At 32.9% G+C, this 20,075-nt stretch overlaps 1 protein-coding gene across 1 annotated transcript in view; it reads right to left on the reverse strand.

Moving 5' to 3' along the window:
• The window catches only part of MEMO1 (mediator of cell motility 1), a 118,162-nt gene that overhangs the window by 62,551 nt on the left and 35,536 nt on the right, over positions 1–20,075 (reverse strand). Inside the window, exon 2 of the mRNA XM_074288133.1 lies at positions 7,984–8,065. Within this exon, the coding sequence (XP_074144234.1) occupies positions 7,984–8,065 (82 nt within the window). The remainder of the gene's footprint in view (positions 1–7,983; positions 8,066–20,075) is intronic.

Consider the following 20,075-nt stretch of genomic DNA (forward strand, 5'->3'; position numbering starts at 1 on the left):
CAATCAAAGGCAACAAGGGAGTGGATAAACTAGTCTATAAAATCTTACAGAGAAGAATTATATAAAATTATGAAAAGTTTCACCTCATAAAACACAGCAAAAAGGAATGAAGGGAGAACCAAGTTTATGGAAACTGTGATGAGCCACAATTAAGATGAATCATTTCAAAGGCACTTCAAGTTGAAACCGGAAGGTAGATAGATGAAAAACAGAAGAAAAAGAGAATTTCTATAAAATTTCTTTTTTCTATCAATGACAGCAGAGCCACAATGGAGTGTCTACTATAAACTCACAGTCCTCAATGACATGTGAAAAAACCGAAATAGCAGTTAAAGAAAGCAAAGATGAGAAAGGCAAATAAATTAGACTGAGTATACATGAAAGAAGTCATTGCTGGAGATGACACCATTTTAAAGGTAATGAAGAAGTGATTCTTAATGTATCTGAAAGAGAAAAGAAATCAGGGGAAAATATAAGAAAAAAGGAAAAGAAAAAAGGTGACAGAAAACATCTAGTGTCTATATGCCTATTTTCCCATCTTTATAAGAATAATTTACACAAATTATCACATATTTTCTTGATAAAAGTATAAGCCAGGAATAGGCAAGTCCTTTAAAACAATATTCTGCAGTAAACCACATTCTTATAATCACGCAACAGAATAAAAGGAAATTAAAATACAAGACTCCACTATGCTTTTTTTTTACTTAAACTTGATTCACTGTAACAAAATGCTAAAGGCTCTTCAATAATGTGTCATCCAACTATATGTCAAAAATATACAAAATTCCTTGAAAGATATGAGATAACTCTTTTAAAATAATTATCTGATTTTTAATATCGTGAAGCATAAAACATAAAACATGTGCTCGGTACCATTGTGGCAGATGTAAAATGAAGAGTTCAAACAAAAAAAATTTCCCTATAATTGTTGAGAGTCTCCAAAGGCTCATGTTAACATGACATTGTGCCAATTGCATCAAAACCCCCATAACATTACAAAGTCTGAGATCTACAATTATTCAGCCTAACTATCCAAAAGAGAAAAAAACAAATAAAAAACTATCAACCTACCACCTTCATCTTTAAATGTCTTTAAGGTAACTATGATATTTAGATGGGCACATAATATATTGAAATTATACATCAATAATATATCTTCAATAATCTGCCAATGAAAAAATAAGCTGAGCAACTCTTTAAGATAATAACTTACTTTCGAGTTATGGGATCTATATTGACACCTATCCACAAAGGAAGGTTCCAACACTGAAGAAAGAACAGATCAAAACTCACTCAAATCTACCCTGGATTCTAAGGGAAAGAATGAAGAGGGTGATAGTGCCTAAGTCCAAACCTAAATAACAGAAGACTGGACTACATTTCAGAAATTGTAGGGAGTATTTAATAATTCCAAGATTTTTATTAAAAAAAAAAAAAAAAAAAAAAAAAAGGAGGGGGGGTTAAAAAAAAAAAAAGAATACAATGCGACAATATTCCTTCTGACATATTGTCTAGGTATGTCATCAATTCTTCAGTGATTATGATTTATTCCAAGTTACAGGTATCCAAAATGCAATGGAAAAGTATATGGTGTTCAAAAGCAGGCTGAAACTTGATACAAAGACCTGAACTGAAGAAAAAGCATTAACAAATATTATGTTCTGAGAATTAGATAAAATCCACAAACAAGTTACACGCTTCACTGTTAGCCATACAAAAATAAAGGATACAGAAGAAGGTCCCTCTATATGCTTTTCAGTGTACTGAAAGGACTTCCTGTGAGTGAAGTAAGAGAAAACACACACAAGGGTTGTACAGGATGAAAACTTATGGATAGGTTTGATGTGCACAGAGATCACATCAATGAGATCATAGGTCCATTAAAGGATCTATATAACTAATGGAAGGCACTCACTAGATATACTTAGCCTGGAAAAAAGAAGACCCAAAAGAAATATATACTAGTGCTCCTTCAAGTATTTGAAAAACTAGGTCATTGAGGAGATAAGACTTCCTCTGTTTGGCCCTCAAGAACCAAGAGCACTGGAACCAAGGGAAGTTGCAAAGAGGCAAATTTAAGCTTGATATCAAAGGGAAATTCCTAACAATCAAAGCTGTCTAAAAGTGAATGAGCTGCTTTGCTGTTCTGAGAGATGGGTGCTCCCCCTTTAGTAAGTCTTTGAACAAAACCTACTACCTACTTGTCAAGCAGATTTTAGCGGGAATTCTTTTTGTGTGTACTCTATCTGGGCACTCGGGCATCTTCCAATTTTCTCCCTATCAGATAATTATGTTCCAAGCGGGTATCCTGTATAGATATGCTCTTTTAGAACTGGAAAATCAATCAAAGTAAATCAAAGTATTATTAATATTAAAGTTTATATAGCATTGTAAAAAACTAATTGTAAAATTGTAATTGTAAAAAATAGCTAATTTCAGAAAAATGAACAAAGACATCCAACTTTCATATAGTTTTCCTCTCCTTCCCAAAGACTTGGGGTGTCTGTGTGTATATGTGTGTACATATACACTATGTCTAATAAATATTTAATCATTATTCTAGAGAGAGATACAGAAGTTAGAAGGGGTGTTTGTGTGTGGGGTGGGTGTATGTGTTTCTGTGTAATCTGACAGTAAAGGAATAATTTAAATGGACATTCCCATTAAATAAGAGCTGTTACAGAAAAATATATATAAAATTTTCTGTGAATCAAATCTTATTTTAAATGACCTAAAAAAAAAAAGTAACTAATTAACAGAAATTCCAAAAAATATAATACTTTTAAGGTGATTTAATGTTTACAAAGTCCTTTCCTATACAATATCCCAGAGATATCAGCAGTATCCTTATTTTAAAGATAAGAAAACTGAGAACAAGAGAAGTTATGTGACCTATCCATATAACACAATAAAAAGCTCATGAAATGATGTATTTAAATTTAACCTTCAAGATCAGCAATCTAAAAACCTCTTATTAGAAACATACTACACACAAAAAAAGTCACTTCCTTTGGCTTTTAGTTTTTTTCCCATTCTCAAGAAGAACATCCTAAAATTTATCATGTTTTAATATAAACAGAAAAAAGATACATTTGAAGATTTGGTATAATACAATTTAGATTCATAATAACACTCATCTATAGATGTATGGTCAATAATTATAGTAAAAAGATGGCATAAAGGAGAAGTACCATTCTTAAAGCCAATAGAAAGATAAATGTATTTTTATGCAGACATGCACCAAGAACAGGTTTGTATTTTTAGAATTTAGAATTGTATCTTGAATTATTTAGGTAACTAGTTCAAAATAAAAAATTAGTTTTTTAAATTTAATTTTTAAAAAATTACTTTTTTTGGTCTCTATTTACAATCTCTACCAAAGACAATGTGTTTAAATATCAGCTCCAAAACTAGAAGGTCCACTTAAGCTTTCTAAGTCTCAAATTATTCAAATGTAAAATGTAGATTACTCATTTTACAGGGTTACCAGAGGCTCAAATGAGATAATTCATATCAATTATTGGATAAACCTTAAAGTACTATATACACATCAATTCTGTCATAATTACTTCCCACAACTCCTAACAACCACCCTCTGATCTCCATCCAAAGTAGCTCCATCATTACAAGCTTGTGATCTCAAGACTTCAAGAATTAAAGCTAGGCATTTTGCCCAACAACCTTCAATTAAGGAGTTTTCTCTCCAAAGGTACAGATAGTAATCTAGACCTCATCCTGTGAGATCCCATATGCTCTAAGGACTCTTCTATATAGAGTCCAACAAATGTGCTTCTAGGGTGTTTTTATTAATTCCTTCAACAATCATTATTAAGCACCTACTGTTAACATAAAGCACTAAAGATACCAAGCCAAAAATAAAATAGTTCCTTTCCTCAAGGAACCTCACACTTCATGGAAACCAATGAGGCACAAAGGTTATTAATACTTTCATAATACAAGTAACTAGGTCACCTTCTTCTCCTGTTATACATATCTCTGATGACTTCCTTTACACCATTTCCTGTTTTAACCTATGAAAGAATCTGTTTTATCCTTACAAAATATTTTAGTAGTTGGATTAATTTTTCTAAAGTATATCTCCATTCAGTATCATACTTATTACCCCTTTACTGAAAATTTTCAATGTCACCTTGTTTTCCACTAATTTTTTTACCTGATATTCAAAGTCCTCCAAAATTTTACTGTAAATGCCTTTTGCACATTCTATGCTCCAGTCATAATGTCCTAACTTTGATTTATTAAATGGAATAACCCATGGTTATCTATTCCTTTATTTGATAATGTCCTTCACTCTGTCTGTTACATTAAATTGTCTCTCAAATTGTCCAATCCTTTAAGATTTAATTCAAATATGATCTCTTACACAATCATTCCTGCTCTTTCCAGTCAGAAATCTACCACTCTGATGCAGGCCCCTAAGTCTCTCCCCTCTTTCAGTCCATCTTCCACTCAGCGATAAAATAAACTGAGCACCCCAATTGATAAGTATTGAAAAGATATATAAATAGGCAGTTTTCAGAAGAAATCAAAGCTATCTACAGTTAAATGAAAAAAAAAAAAAGTTCTAAATCACTACTGATTGGATAAATAAATGCAAATTAAAACAATACTGAAGTGCCACTTCACACTTATCAGAAATGACAAATACTGGAGAGATTGAGGGGAAAAAAAGTATAACAATGAACTACTGATGGAATAGATATGCTAGTCCAATCATTCTGCAGAACAATTTCAAACTATACCCAAAGGGCTATAAAGCTGTGTATGCCCTTTGACCCACCAACTGCACTATTAGGATTGTATCCCAAAGAAATCAAAGGGAAAAGGTCCTTGTGGTAGCAAAAAATTGGAAATCAAGAGGATGCTCAACAATTGGGGAATAGCTAAAGAGTGTGGTTGTGATGGAGTACTATTGTGCTGTAAGAAATGACAATGGGGACAAGTTTCTGAAAAACATGACAAAACCTATATGAACTCATGCAAAATAAAGTGAGAAGAACTGGGAAGTCTTTATGCATAGTAATAACATGGTTGTAATGATGATTAACTGTGAAAGATTTGGCTGCCCTGATCAATAGTAGGATGCAAGATAATTCCAAAGGAATCATGATGAAAAAATGCTATCCACTTCCAGCGAGAGAAGTGATGAATTCTGAGAGCAAAATGAAGAATAATTTTCTCACTTTTCTTTATTTTTCTTGATTTTTTTTTGGAGATAAGGCTGTTAGGAAAATACATTTTACATGATTTCACATATGTAACTGATACCATACTGCTTGCCTTCTCATGGATGTGGAGGAGATGGTAAGGAGGTCGAGAATTTGGAACTGAAAATTTTTTAAGAAAAGAATGCTTAAAATAAATAATTAAAAGAGGATGGATGAAGTTTTCCTTAAAGAATAAATAAATAAACTGGGTTTGGATGAGTGAGCCTTCTCTCTCAGAGCCTTATTCAGCAACTCTAGTGGATCAAATATTAAGACTCTGTTTGACATTTTCAAAGACTTTTATAACCTGATCCATCCTATTTTTCCAGTCCCTTTACATCTTATTTACTACATGTACTCCAAAATCATGTGACACATGCCTCTTTGATATTCGTCAAACACAATACTACTTATTCTATCTAATGATTTCAAAATGGTAGGCTACCGCACCTAATATTCTCTTCCTCTTCCTCTCAGCTTTCCTGGTATCCTTCAAGTCTTAGGAAAAAAATCCTACCTCTCACAAGAATCTGTTCCCTGTTGCTTACTATGTTCAAGGCACTATGACAGGTACACTGGGGAAGATACGTGAGTCAGATAAAATAGTCACTGTCCTCAAAAGAACTGAAATCCTAACTATGCCCAAAGAGTTATCAAACTGTGCATATCCTTTGATCCAGCAGTGTTACTACTGGGCTTATATCTCAAAGAGATTTTAAAGAAGGGAAAGGGGCCCACATGTGCAAGAATGTTTGTGGCAGTCCTCTTTGTAGTGGCCAGAAACTAGAAACTAAATGGATGCCTATCAATTGGAGACTGGCTGAATAAATTGTGGTATATGAATATTATGGAATATTATTGTTTTGTAAGAAATGACCAACAGGATGATTTCAGAGAGGCTTGGAGAGACTTACATGAACTGATGCTGAGTGAAATGAGCAGGACCAGGAAATTGTTGCATACTTCAATAACAATACTACGTGATAATCAATTCTGATGAACGTGACCCTCTTCAACAATGAGATGAACTAAATCAGTTCAAATAGAGCAGTAATGAACTGAACTAGCTACACCCAGCAAAAGAACTCTGGGAGATGACTATGAACCACTACATAGAATTCCCAATCCCCATATTTTTGTCTGCCTACATTTTTTTATTTCCTTCACAAGCTAATTGTACACCGTTTCAAAGTCTGATTCTTTTTGTACAGCAAAATAACTGTTTGTATATGTATACATATATTGTATTTAACTTATACTTTAACATATTTAACATGTATGCCTACCATCTGGGGGAAGGGGTTGAGGGAAGGAGGGAAAAAGTTGAAACAAAAGGTTTTGTAATTGTCAATGCTGGAAAACTACCTATGCATAAAATTTTTATAAAAATTAATAAAATTAAATTTAAAAATAAATAAAAAATTAAAATCCTAGCACAATACCATTATATTTAAAAAAACAAGGTAAAGTTAAAGATTCCTAAACATAATGATACATAGATGTGCTTTATTTATGTTTACATGTATATATAGATAAAGGGATATGTATGTATAATGTACTCAAAATTACACTTCTCAAAAAATGGAGTGTTAAGTTAACCATAGTATAATTTCATGTTGACTTGGCTCAATTTCCACATTTGCAGAATGTAAAACATGTCTTATCTTCTCAGTATCATATTAAAGTTTATTTTCTTAAGGCAAAAGGATATTTAAAAATGTAATAGTATTTATTCCCTTTTAATTCAGATACCATCCATTTAGTAAAACTTAACTTAAAACTTTATTATTGTTATTCAATTTTTTCAGTCAAGCCCAATTCTTTGTGATCCCATTTGAGGTTTTCTTGGCAAAGATGCTAGAGTGGTTTGCCACTTCCTTCTCTAATTCATTTTACAAATGAGAAAACTGAGGCAAACAAAGTTAAGTGACAAGCCTAGGGTTAGAAAGTTAGAAAGTATCTGAGCTCAAATTTAAACTCAGCAAAAGGAGTCTTTTTGACTCCAACCCCAGCAGTCTATCTGCTGCACCACTTAGCTTCCCCTAATTCTTTATTATTTTTTTAAATGGAAATCATTTAAGTTTTTAAAACATTACAAACAACTAATGAAACAAACTAGTGTCTTTCAAACTGAATGGGACTAATTGGGTGAAGATTTCTCAGTTTATGAGACTAGGCTTAAGTCACATGATCCCTATTCCCAGAGCTAGAAGATGAGGTCTTGGGCCTCAGGTTGCAGGAAGTCCCATGATCTCTAGGCCTGGGTCTCTAAAAGTCAGAAGCAAGTCAGTGACAGGAAGTCACCGGAAGTGATGGGACCAACAGGAAGCAGACAACAATGGTGACCATTGGTCAATGATGGTTACTTCCTTTTACTCTATCCAATGAAAAGTCTTGAGTATTTTGCTATTTAACCAGGTGTTCTACTTCCTGCTGGTCAGGTTCCATAAACACATGGCAGGAGTTGGGATGGCTGCATCTGGGCCTCTCCCTGCAGGGACTAAATAAATGCTTTCTCTTTGTACCTGAAGATGTCTCCAATTAGTTAATTTGGAAAAGGGGGTCTAGTACCCATCCCACACAAAACTATGTGATAGCATGGAAATTATAGATTGTGCTTTCCTTTGGCATATTTTCCATAGTAAGTTCTTTAAAAAAATAATTCTTCTAAATAGTTTTACTTTATCAGAAAGAGATATGTTAAAGGGACCATATACACATATTTCAAATTTACAGTGCAATTAAAACTTACGGGGCAATAATGGCTCTAGCAGGTCTTTTTGTGGACTGTACTTGTGAAAGCCAACCTTCTAATTGTGCATTCAGTTGAGGACCTGAAAAAAAAAAAAAAAAAAAAAGATAAAAATGCTAACTCTGTATATTATGCTGTAAGTTATATTTACAAAGACTTGCCCCCCAAAAAATCCCTGCTCTCAAGTTATTTACATGAAGGAAACAAGACAAGTAAATACAAAGTAATGAAACAGAGAAGAGGCATATTTTTTTTTTAATTGGATTTAGAATCAGAAGAACTAAGTTCAAGTTCTGTCTTTGTCGTTTATTATCTGTCCAACCCTGGGCAAACCATCACTATATCCTCTGAGTCTCAATTCAAACATCTATAAAATAAGGGATTTGGCCTCTGATCACTTACAGCTCTAAATCTATGACCTCATCCTGTGATTAATATGATTCTATAATTGCTAACAAGTAGGACTAGAAAAGGAAAACTTAAAAAAAGAGAAGGTATCTGAGTAAAACCTTAAAGAAAGATGTGAGATTGATGAAGAAATACATTTCAAGTATGGAAGAGAGGTCTGTGTGAAAATACAGAAATCTACAATAGAATAATGACTTTGAGAAATATTTGAGGAATTAAGTATTCAAAAACTCTTAACAATCAGAAACAATGTTCCATCTATTACTATGATTGTGCCACAAACAAGTCAAAAATGCAAAGACAGTAATGATAGTTCTCTCTTAATATGAATTGTTGACAACAAAAATCCTATTTTAACATTAATAATTGTTATCATGATGAAAGTAAGAGAAAAATTATATGAATAACTATGTCATACTTTAAGCTAATTAATCATATACCTCATACAAATATTTCCCCCCCCCGCACCCCCTGAGGCTGGGGTTAAGTGACTTGCTCAGGGTCACACAGCTTGGAAATGTCTGAGATCATATTTGAACTCGGGTCCTCCTGAATTCAAGGCTGGTGCTCTATCCACTGCACCACCTAGCTGCCCCCTTACAAATATTTAATAAACATATAATAGTAGACAACTCAATCACATATTGCATTGCTAATGACTTAGAACTTACAAAGTTTCTGAAAAGCTCTGAAAAAAATTAGTGAATAAGATATTTATACTTAAGCAAAAAAAAAAAAATAATAATAATAAATAAAAAAAAAAAAAAAGGCAATCCAAAGATTCTAGGCAAAGCAAGAAGAAGAAATGAAACATCGGGGAAAGATAATCCAAATTTCTAGAAAACAGAAACCTACCTTGCTTGATCAAAACAACAACAAAAAAAATTCCATTCAATTATATATCAAAAAGACCAATTAAATCTTTCTACCTCAAGGGTTTGGGTCATGGAGTCTGGAAAAGCCCATTAAGACCCTTCTCAAAATGTTTTAAAAGCATAAAATGAAATACATGGGATTACAAAGTACAAAAGAAACCAATTTTATGGAAATGTAGGTCTCAAAATACACATGTATTAATAAAGAATAGGGACCCAAACTTAAAAACTCCTATTCTAACATGTTTCCATTTCTATTCAAAACATTTTAATTTTACTTTAAATGCTCTCTATAAAACAAGATGCTTGAGGGAAATATAAAGTCTTGTTGAAAAAGAAATTATCAGTTACAATAAGATAGCTAAAAGTCAACTCAAAATTGAATTTTTAAAAACCTGGAATACTAAGTAATTTTGAATTATGAAATAAAATTTCATTTTTAATTTAGAACAGTTTGCCATTTGACAGCATGCCACTCAACTAACAGTTCAGTAACAGTTTTAAATTATATTATCAGTAGTATTTTTCACAGGACTTCTCAGATATGGCTTTAAATTTCTTCATGCACTTAATCTAAAATATTGTGCTACTGATAAGATGCTGCATTAAGAGTGATGTATTAATAATCCCCAGGTATCTAGCCTTGGAAATAATATAGTAAGTAGAAACGCTAAAAGTAGTAGAGACCCCAATACTTTTCAAGAAACCCCAGATATAATCACCTTAATAATATAGCTTTTAGAAATAATATGGCATAATCTTGAGGATTGCATGTAAAAGAAAGGGAGTTAGGCCTGATATCTTTATTTCTTTAATCCTTCATGCATATCTGGTTTGTCATCCAAAAATCTGGGCTGCTATCTTGCACTTGGACCCAAACAATGAGCACTTTTTAGTTTGAGAAAGGGAATTGTTGTTAGCCCCCATTACCAAATTTCACACCAATCATGTGAACTCCACCTCCATAATGTCATTTATCTCTGTTCTTTGTTTTGTAATTCTCAAATCCCTATAAATTTACTTGTTCTATATCTTCCTCTCATGGAACTTAGCCCAGTTTAATTGGTGATACAATAATAATAAACCTTTTTTTAAAGCCCTATTCTATACATGTGTGTATTCTTTCTGCCAATCTGAAAATATCACAGTAGTGAAAAGTGATCACTATGTTATGACAGTGACTGAAGGCTCAGTTATTTTTAAATAAGACTATAAATATTGTTGAGTGGCTAGATGCAACTTGCTGGGCCTAGAACCAGAAAGACTCTTTCTGAGTTCAAATCTGAGTTCAGATACTTACTAGGTATTTGAGCCTGAGCAAATCACTTAATCTTATTTGCCTCAACTTCTTTATATGTAAAATGAGGTGGAGAAGGAAATTGGCAAACCATACCAGTACCTTTGCCAAGATAAACCTAAATGGGTCACAAAAAGTTAAACATGATTGAAAAATTATAAACAAATAAAAATATTTGTCAATTTAATATTTCACATATCAGTGAATATATATATGCATACATATATGATACACATATTATTTAAACTAAGTTACAATATTTATAAACTGAAGAAATAAAAATATTTTTATCAAGGTACTTACTATACATACTGGTTCATTTTACTATAAACATAGTTTTTGTCAGTCATACTAATGAAATTTTAGTATTCTGTTCGTACATTTATTTAGTCTTCTCTGCAAACTATAATATGCATTTCACAAGATAACATTCTGTAATTCTGGAAAAAGAACTGAAATGTGTAGAAACCCACTAAAGACTATGTTCTAAGTGTGTTAAAGTAGAATTAACTAAAAACTACACAGATTTATTACTAAAAATTTCATAATCTTCTATCAGTCCAGTCAAATATATGAGTAGACTAAAGTGCAAACAAAATGGTAGTTCTACAACCTTTCCAAAATAATCCACTATATACTAACTTCTTATGTTTCTGTTCACATGTTAATTTATTTTCAACCATCAGCAATAATATCTTTATCCTATAGGGTCAAACTCAATAGGTTAACTCTAAATATTCTATTTCAATTCTTTACTATTAACACAATTTATAACAGTAAAAAATAAAGCAACTTGTGCAGCATGACAAATGTGGAAATATGTACAGAAGAACTATAAATGCCTATATGGGATTACTTGATGTCTAGAAGGAGAGAGGAGAAAAATTTGGAACACAAGGTTTTGCAAGGGTGAATGCTGAAAACCATCTTTGCATGTATTTTGAAAAATAAAAGCTATTAAAAAAAAAGATAAAGCAAGCTATCTTATTTTCCATTTTCCTAAATTTTGTGTGCATATCTACCCTTAAGTTATTTATGAGAAACAAATACACAGAAAGATACAAAAGTCTATTTGGAACATATTCAAAACAGCTGGAGCTTCCTACTATTATTAATAAGAAAATAACAAGAGTGATCATCATCCTAAAAGTGAGCCAACATGATCCAAATGTAATAAAGCCCTGGATGTGAGGGTCAAAGAACTAGGCTCAAGTCCCTGATTTACCTCTTCATGTGTGATTCTGAATAAGTAAACTTCTCTGAGGTTCAGTTTCCTCTGAGATAATATCTATTCCATCTATTATGCAATTATCAAAACAAAATGAAATAATGCATGGAAAGCACATATTGTAGTAAACCTTACTTCATGATATATCTTAAAATCATAAGCCTACATTGCCTCTTTCAAGGATTTTTTAAAAATTCTTTATGAGTAGTTAAATTCAGTTTAAATATCAAATTAATTGAATAAATGTCAATCTAGCAAGACACTCATTAGGGTTTCTTAATCTTCAGAAGTCTCCTGCTCTCTCTTTGCTCTTTCTTTTGTCTCTTTGCTCTCTCAAAATTATTACTTCTCTAAACAAATTTCCATTCCCATGTAAGAGAGAATGTATACATCTCAAAAGGTAGCTTCTAAGGCAATACTACCATGATTGGGGCCAGTTTTTAAATTGGGACCACCTTTTTAAAGTATGTATCCCTTCAAAACATTGCTAAAATTCTTCCTTCACCATACTTAACTTTTCCATGTGTTATATTATTGTGTTACCTTGGTTTGGTTTTCGATACAACCAATTTTTAAATTAAATAAATGACATTTTAAAAGGAAGGAAAAAAACAGTACCAGATGGAGCAATCATTTCATAATCAGCTACTTCTGTAGAGTAAGTTAACTAGCTAGAAGTAAACAACATATAAGAACCATAAAATTAAGGTCCCAACTCTATAGAGTTAGAAGGGACTTGAGGGGGTTAATTAACTCAACTTATACAGAAATTTCTTCACAATCACTTTAGTCTTCTAATCATCTATACTTTCCAGGATGACCCAGGAAGATCAGTGGACCAATTACTCTATAAGGTACCCTTTCCCACTTACTTGCATTTTCCTTTATTCTCCACTAGAAGAAGTCACTTGAGAGAGAAAATCTGTTACTACCAGGGGCCCCTTAAAAGAGTAATAAGCTTTTTCTACTCATTTACTTTTAGGAGAAAAGGTACATGGGAGGAAAATATAGCATATGAGTGTAAAAGGAAAGAAAAAATATGAGTCAAGGTATAGAAACAGTTATAAAGAAGGTACATATAGTACAGTATAGTCTAGTACATCTGGCTTTTGAATCTTATTCCTGTTTTTCTATTGCTTCAATTATTCTTCCTTATTGAACTACATGTGGCTGTTTTCTGATTTAATTTACTTCACAGCAAATGCACAGCAACACCATTCTCATCCATTATACCACCAAAGTTCTATTCCATTTCCTCTTTCCACAACCAAAAAGAACATCAAAAATATCTACAAGGAACCACCATACCGCCTACCTCTTGTACATTGCCAATGTTCAATCTCCAATTTAACTTGCTAAAAATTCAAGAGTGATCAGCAATGTTCAAAGACACAAAGATCAAAGAATACTGATTGAGGAAAAAGCCACTAAATCTGGTGATTATGAAATCACTAATGATCAGGGGCATTTCCTACTTCATAATCTACAATTCTCAGAGTTTTAAGTTGCCAAAATCTCATATTATTTCATCAAATTCTTCTTAAAATATAATCTTAAATGGAAACCATCAATTTTGGGGGGAGGGGAAGCAAGTGACAAAGGCAAGCAAGTTAAGTCATGGCAAAGACTATTTTTAGACTTTTAATAACATGCTTATAGGACATTGATAAAATCATTTTTAAAACTAATATAATTAATAAAAAATTAATAACCTCTACTTTAAATGTTATGTATGCTTTAAGATTTTTGTCATATATCAGTAAATTAAATCCAGATAATTTTGTAACTTTGTCTTAAGAAGCCACTAATGTATGTAAAAATTAATTACATGTGAACTTTATAGACTACCTAGCTGTCAGCTGTGAACATCAAAGCAACATTAAACACCTATTAACTAGAAACATTCTAAAGAATATGTTTCATTGTGGCGAAGAACAAGCACAGACATAACCTCAACTTCACAGTGAGGCAACTGAAAATTGCTGTTTTATAAATAAATGTTATTTATTTTACCATCAGGGCTTGGAACATAAAAGGAAAACTGAGAATGACTAAAAGCATTAAAGAAATGAGAAATAAAAGTTTGTAACAACTGAGAAATGCATCAAGTTAAATCTTCATTATTGTGAATTATTCATTATTTATGAGTAAGAAGTATATTATTCAAATATTATAAACATTAAGACTAAAATGAGATTTCCCTGAATAAAATAACAAACTTTTCAATTATTTCAGAAGCTATATATAAGAAAGTTTACTCCAGGTTATAATGGAGAAAACCTAGAACGTAAACCAAGAAACCTAAAGAAGCTCATTCAAAACTTACTAGTTATATGTCTTTAAACAAGTCATTTAATCCTAAGAAGGTCTTCAGTTTATCCAAGTTAAAAAGAGGCTGAAGTAAATGGTTACCTAAGACTCTTTATAATTCCCTATTTAATGATATAAATAAAAATATATTTTAATAACATCTTAATGTACTAATTACAAATAATTCACTTTTATTAAAATAGGCTACATCATCTTAGATGTAAAAATAAAAGGAACTCAGAGTCCAGAAATCCTCTCATTTTAGAGATGTGACAGATAAGGAAGTTCACAATAATTTTCAATGTTATAAGAATACTGACAGAATAAGGTTTTGAACTGAGGACCCTGAATTCCAAATTCAAAGCTCTTCTCACTGTACCATCTTATAGGCAGGCCTCTGCCACTACAAAAGGATGACAATTGTCCGTGGTTTTACAATTATATACATAATAAATGTCAGAGAGAAGCCAGCAAGGCTTTGTGTCTATAGAGAGCCCACTCAAGACAAAAGGTCCTAAATCTCATTTAGGCTGTGTGATCTAGGGAAATCATTTAACCTTTCAATAACACAAACAATACTAAACATAATACAGTTAGGGTCAATCTGTATTAGGAGGATGAATTTCCTAATCAAGAATTCCCTACACCAATGAAATCATAAGTCTAGTCCAAAATAATTGTTTTGGTGGTTGTCAGTGACTGTGGTGTTATTATTAACAAAGAATGTATTAATGAACAGACAACCAAGCTAACAATAAAGATGTCTTTGATTCAACATGTAAGAGACACATAACTCCTACCACATACAGGATATAAAAAAGATCCTGAGTAAAGTGACTTAACTGTCCCTTATTTTTTCTTTCTTTCTTTCTTTCTTTCTTTTTTTATTTATTTAATAGTAGATATAAAATTAGGAAAAAACCAAAATAGAAAGACACAAAAGTAATTTTTTTAAATTGCCATGTGCCCAGGAAAAAACATCAGGAAGGATTCAAAACATGTAACAATAAATTTCCATCTCAAGAAAGCAGATATATATATTTATATCCATGACTAGCCATCTTTTCTTTGCTTCTGTGATGGTTATTCTTTTGTTCTTTGCAGTGCACTTTCTGATTTATGCATTTTCCTCCTTTTATTGCTCTCCTCACCTTCTCCAAGAAGGCTTAAATTAAGCACAAGTATATTTATACATACATACTTACATACATATATACACATGTCTATATATAAAAACATACATATGTATATATATCCACACATATCTATATACAAACACATACATATATATATATATATATATATACACACACACACCTATGCATTTACACATATGTAGACAAGCATCTAAAATAATATTAATCACTATTGAATAGAGAAACACAAATTAAGACAACTCTGAGCCACCACTTCACACCTCTCAGGTTGCCTAAGTTGACAGGAAAAAATAAAGATAAATGTTGAGAAGGGATGTGGAAAAACTGGGACATTAATGTATTGCTGTTAGAGTTGCAAATGATCCAAATATTATCTGCACATGTTTAACATATTTACTTGCTATCTAAGGGAGGGGGGTAGAGGAAGGACAGGGAAAAAAAAATTGGAATACAAGGTTTTACAAGGTGAATAATGAAAACTAAGTATATATTTTGAAAATAAAAAGCTAAAATAATAATAATAATAATAATAAAGTAAATGATCCAACCATTCTGGAGAGCAAATTAGAATTATGCTAATTCTATAAAGGGTTATAAAACTATGCATACCCTTTGATCCAGCAGTCTCACAACTAACTCTGTGATCTCAAAGAGATCATAAAAGAAGAGAAAAGGCTACATGTGCAAAAATGTCTGTAGCAGCCCTTTCTGCAGTGGCAAGAAATTTGAAATTGAGTACATGGCTCTCAGTTGGGGAATGAGTGGAAAAGGGATGGTCTATGAATATAATGAAACATTATTGTTCTATAAAAATGAAGAACAGGCTGATTTCAGAAGAGCCTGGAAAAACGTAGATGAACTGATCTTGAGTAAAGTGAGAATCAAAGAATCATTGTATAGAGTAACATTGATACTATGTGATGTTCAACAGGGATGCACTTGGCTTTCCTCAGCAAAGTGTTGATTCAAGACAATTCCAATAGATTTGAGATGGAAAATGCTACCCACATCCAGAGAAAGAAGTGTGGAGACTAAATATAGGTAGAAGCATAGTATTTTCACTTTTTTGTATGCTTGCTTTTTCTTTTCCCCTTTTGGTCCTATTTTTCATGTCTTCAACATGGCAAATATGGAAATGTTTAAAAGGAATATACATGATTTGGTTCACCTCATTGTTGGAGAGGGTCTCGTCCATCAGAATTGATCATCATATAAGTATTGCTGTTGAAGTATATAATGATCTCCTGATCCTGCTCATTTCACTTAGCATCAGTTCATGTAAGTCTCTCCAGGTCTTTCTGAAATCATCCTGTTGGTCATTTTTTACAGAACAATAATATTCCATCATATTCATATGCTACAATTTATTCAGCTATTCTCCAATTGATGGGCATTCATTCAGTTTCCAGTTTCTGGCCATTACAAAGAGGGCTGCCACAAACATTCTTGCACATACAGGTCTCTTTCCCTTCTTTAAAATCTCTTTGGAATATAAGCCCAGTAGTAATGCTACTGGATCAAAGGGTATACACATTTTGATAACTCTTTGTGAGCATAGTTCCAAATTAGAGCAATGATTTCTAGGACAACTTTTTTTTCCTAATAAATTCTACTTCTGACCTTTGTTATAGTGTTCTGTATATCTCTTATTTCCTATTCCTCCTAATTCTTCTACTTTAATTCTACTTCTTAACTTTCCTTGCTACTATTTAACCTCTTCTCATCCATGGATCTCTCTTTTATCTTCTCTCCTCCCCCTACTTTTTCCCTCCTTCTTTATCCCATTCCCAATGGTGAAGATACTAGTCCTGAAAATCTGTAAGTTTATTGAATGTGTCCATTGTTTGTCATTCAATATCATGATTAGTTTTGCTGAATATAATGTTTTTGGCCACAGGCTAGTTCTTTTGATTGTCTATATATATATTATTACAGGACCTGTGGTCTCTTATTATAACTAATGATAAATTCTATACAATTCTAAAATTGTAGCTCCAACATATTGATTTTCTCTTAGATCTGGGGATACAAAATTCAGCAATAATATTCCTAAGTGTATTCCATGTGTGATCTCTTTGAGGTACTAATCAGTAGATTTTTTTTCTATTTTTATTTTCCCCCAGTGTTCTATCACTCCAAGACAATTTTTAAAATTTTTCACATTATGTCAAGGTTGGGGGTTTTTTTGGTCACATTTCAGGTAGCATAACTATTTTCATATTTTCTCTTCTTGATCCCTTTTCCAGATCTGTTGTTTTTCTTATAAGAAGTTTCACATTCTGTTCTATTTTTTCCATTCTTTATACGACTGACTGACTGACATTTTCCAGATTATATGGCAAGAAGTTATGAGCCAGGAATTCGAAGATGTGATACCTCCATTATCCATCGTTATAAAGGTAAAGGAAACAGATCGGTCTGTGACAATCACAGGGAGTGGGATAATGGGGGAGAGAAGTGTGTCTTTTTCTCAGACATTGCTGTCAAGAATCTACATTTGTAGATCTGACCAAGGCCTTTGATACTGTCACTTGTGAGAGGTTATGGAAAATTATGTCAAAATTCAGTTGCCCAGAGAAAGTCAATATAGTATGGCAATTTTGTGATGACATCCTTTGCCCAGATTTTGGACTATAGACACTGCTCTCAAGCTTTCCCAGTCACCAATAAAGTGAATTAAGGCTGTGTGCTTGCTCCTATGCTTTTTAGCATGATGTTTTCAGCCATTATGTCAACAACACTTTCAATGAAGACCAACATGGAATCAAAGTCAGCTACTACATTGATGATTAATTCTTCAACTTGAAAAGACTACAAGCCAAAACTAAAGCGGTGGGAGTGTTGATGCATGATTTTTTGTTTGCAGATAATTGTGCACTCAGTACAGCCTCTGAAGCTGAGATACAAAATACAGATTGATTCTCTGTTGCTTGTGCTAATTTTGGCCTATCAATTAACACCAAGAAAACAGAGGTCTCTCCATCAGGCAGCACCACCATGTGGAACCATCAGTTACAGTAAATAGTGAGGTTTTTTTTTTTTCTTACCTTGATGGTATACTTTCCAGGGATGCCCACATTGATAATGAGATTGACATATGTGTTGCCAGAACTAGCATAATGTTTAGGAGGCTCCAAAGAAAGGTGTGGGAGAAGAGTGATATTACACTGACCACCAAACTTAAAATCTACCAAGTCATTGTGCTGACCTCATTGTTGTATGCCTGTGAAACCTGGGCAGTATATCATGCCAGCAAACTGAATCTTTCCATTTGACTGTCTTGGGAAAATTCTGAAGATTACCTGGCAGGATAAAATACCAGACTCTGAGATCTTTTCTTGAACTCAACTGCCAAGCATTACAATTCTACTGCAGAGAGCACAACTCTGTTGAGCTGGCCACATTGTTTAATTATATATCAAAATTTCCTACAGAGATACAAATGCTCACATTTTCCTACAAAAATACAAATGCTTAGATTATTAAGTAGGCCTGTTGCTCAGGAAATAAAAATTAAAGATTTCTGTAGCAACAGTAAACCCGACTCTATATGTGGATTTTATCAACAATCTTTAATTCATTGAGGACCTGATGGGTAGAAGGTATACATTGGGTATTTATTGTTATTCAATTATGTCCAACTCTTTGAAACCCCCAAGGATTACCAGCTCCACAGTCTCTCAAAGTCTATCCAAGTTCATGTTTGTTGTTCTGAGATATCACCTACCCATTTCATCCTCTGCCATCCCCATTTCCTTTTGCTCTCAATCTTTACCAACATCAGGATCTTTAAATAGACATATGTCAGCACCAAATGTCTCATGGTTAGCAGAAGCCTTTTCCTATTGGCTAATAGCCAAACATTAAAAAGACAGAACTGAGATAATCTTGGCCTTTTCCAAACCTAACCAAAGATAAAGGGCTTCACTTTAAGAGGTGACACCACAAACAAATCTGGGGTTTTGGCCTGTTTAGTTTTTATCCTTTTCAGGTGTAGGTGGCAAAAAGTGAAGACCTTTTTTTTCAGATTCCCAAACCATAAGGGTCATGGAGTCCAGGGTCCATGGTCAAATGCTGCCACCAGCCCAGCAGGGAACCTGTAATTAGTGAGAGTCCCTGAAACTTAATCCTGAGGAACTGTGGACTTAAAATCTGATGGAGCTAATACTATGCAGGAATTGGGCTAAATGGTAAAACCAAGATGGTTGATCTCGAAGGGGAAATCATCTCTCCCACTCCAACCTCCAATTCCAGGGTTGAGGGAAAATGTTTTAAATTCATTGCTACATCTTTGAAGAAATTGTTCTTTGTAAAAGCTAATTTGTTAAGTAGTTAAATGGAACTAGAATACTAGAATAACTAAAACTGAGGGAATTAAATCATCAGAGACTGTAGTCAATGGTAGAGAAGACACTCTCTACTCCCATCCCTTATAAAGGTACTAGAGCAATGTGGTATTAATTCAAAATAAAATGGGAATCACTAAACCACACATAAGGTATGGATCCCTATAGGCCACATATGCTGACTCAGACAACCATATATTAATAATATTATCTGCTTTTTGTTGTGTTCTTATTTACTTTGTTAAATATTTCCCAATTACATTTTTAATCCTGGTTTATCCATTCTCGGGAATGTTATTAGCCCTATGTATGTATGTATGTATGGCCTTTGAGTGGTTTATCAGACACCTCTGCATTGTTGTACCCTGGGAGAGAAATAAAAAGGTAAGGGAATGGAGAGGGCAGAGAATGACTTGCATTGTGATCCTTCTTTGAATAAAATTGGACCCTTGGCTTCAGTGGGGAGATTGC

Source organism: Sminthopsis crassicaudata, chromosome 2 (assembly GCF_048593235.1).
Source record: "Sminthopsis crassicaudata isolate SCR6 chromosome 2, ASM4859323v1, whole genome shotgun sequence".
NCBI lineage: Eukaryota > Metazoa > Chordata > Mammalia > Dasyuromorphia > Dasyuridae > Sminthopsis > Sminthopsis crassicaudata.